The sequence below is a fragment of the Rhododendron vialii genome, chromosome 10a (genome assembly GCF_030253575.1).
Source record: "Rhododendron vialii isolate Sample 1 chromosome 10a, ASM3025357v1".
In the NCBI taxonomy this organism is placed as follows: domain Eukaryota; kingdom Viridiplantae; phylum Streptophyta; class Magnoliopsida; order Ericales; family Ericaceae; genus Rhododendron; species Rhododendron vialii.
In genome coordinates, this window is record NC_080566.1 from 23,841,535 (window position 1) to 23,843,126 (window position 1,592).

Here is a 1,592-nt window from a genome sequence, read left to right on the forward strand (position 1 = left end):
GGTTATTTCAAGTTCGCACCCTCTACTCACTAAACTAACAGCTATACTCCCCCTAACGGTGATGTGACCTTTATACACGTACTTAGGAGTTCTGTTTCTAGTGCCAGTGTAGTTACACAGGCAGTAATTATAAGGGAATGCGATGCTCCAGAGTTAAACAAAGCTTAAAAGCAGGTACTATAGTAGCGTACCTTGGATCACAGATGGATCCTGCTCTTGTTCCTCAGTTTGCAGCGCGAAGATACGCTCTACAATGCTTTGCTGGGTTTCCATGGGCTGCTTTCCTTTGTTCTGCCCATTCTACTACTACGATGGGCCTCTAGGGGTTTGCCTCATAAAATCGGTCTGTCCCGGTTGTTGAGTTTCTGATTTCCAAAGCTCACATTCCCCTCCTTCTGAGGTTGCGGCCATTGGCGGCTGTAGTTGCCCATAGACTGACAATTGTAACACCTGACTGTCGTCAAATCTCGGTTGCCCCTCTGCGGTTTGCCACGTACGATTGTATCAGTCCTCCAGGGTTAGTTGCTTTGGGTCGGGGTGAAGGGTTTGGTAGGGTAGGGTCCGCGGTTATTGTCGGAAGGTTGAGTTCGGATAGGTCCGCCGGTGTTGCCTGCTGCCTTCCTCCATCGGGTTTTGAAGTCATTTTCCTCACTCTTCATCCGAAGAGCACACTTCACAACACTGGTATAGGTGGGAAAGGCCTGAGCTACCACAGCCCTTCTAGCGGTTGTCAGTCCCCAATCAAACCTTCTCGCCTTCTTGTCCTTAGTTGCAACGGCCGTTTGGGTGTAACGAGACAATTCCTCAAATTTGGCCGCATATTGGGTAACGGTCATCGTTCCCTGTTTCAAATTTAGGAACTCTTGTTCCTTGGCTAGACGAAAGGGTGTGGGGAAGTACTTGTCGAGAAACAGGGTCTCAAACTCGGCAAAGGTCATGGTGGCTATGGCATGGGTTGCCTCCATTAGATCCCACCAGTAGTGGGCTTCCCCCTTCAGTTGGTATGTGGTCAAGGCCACACGATCTCCATTTTGGGTGATCCTTAAGGTTCTAAGGATCATTTTGACATCGTTTAGCCATGTCTCAGCCACGACGGGATTGGTATCTCCGTGACAAGTCGGGGGTCGACGTTTGCAGAACTCGTTCATTGCCCGGGTTTGAGTCATGGGTCCATCATCGTGGTTTTGGTTTGGGCGGTTGGCGTTCAAAGCTGTTATGAACGCTTGCATGATTTGGGCTAAGTTGGGGTTTGCATCAGAGGACTCTCCGTTTTCGTATCCTAGTCCACTACGTCGGTTCACCATCTACGAGTAGAAATTGAAAGGGGGAGTTTTAGTCTACCTAAACAATTTTCCTTTTGCAAATGGTGTATCTTCTTAAAAGTTAAAAGCAATTTATCATGTAGTATGTAACAGTACTCTTTTATAATAAAGCAAGCTTTTCATAGATAAAGAAAGATACAATACAAGCATAGAATTCTACTACAAGGCAAGTAGAGATCTTAGGATAAGATTCTTCCTAATACAAGTTATGACGAAACGATCCTACATCTCAAAAGGATTACAATGGTCACTAGGTTTATTCGATTACGC

The 1,592-nt window shown here is 46.4% G+C and overlaps 1 protein-coding gene across 1 annotated transcript; it reads right to left on the reverse strand.

Moving 5' to 3' along the window:
* Positions 1 to 306: 306 nt before the first annotated feature.
* Positions 307 to 1,148, reverse strand: LOC131303015 (uncharacterized). Its single transcript, XM_058329807.1, has 3 exons — positions 960 to 1,148; positions 611 to 842; positions 307 to 434 (listed from the first exon to the last, which is right to left on the reverse strand). Exons 1-3 carry the CDS (start codon positions 1,146 to 1,148, stop codon positions 307 to 309), a joined length of 549 nt encoding a protein of 182 aa, XP_058185790.1.
* Positions 1,149 to 1,592: the final 444 nt, after the last annotated feature.

What these genes read in the sequence shown, in the direction of transcription:
- LOC131303015 (XM_058329807.1), bottom strand. Translation starts at nt 1,148, where the DNA reads ATGAACGAGTTCTGCAAACGTCGACCCCCGACTTGTCACGGAGATACC. An exon ending in ACTGGTGGGATCTAATGGAG is followed by an intron (nt 843 to 959) that starts GCAACCCATGCC and finishes AATTTGAAACAG; the next exon opens with GGAACGATGACCGTTACCCA. An exon ending in CCGATGGAGGAAGGCAGCAG is followed by an intron (nt 435 to 610) that starts GCAACACCGGCG and finishes TACAATTGTCAG; the next exon opens with TCTATGGGCAACTACAGCCG.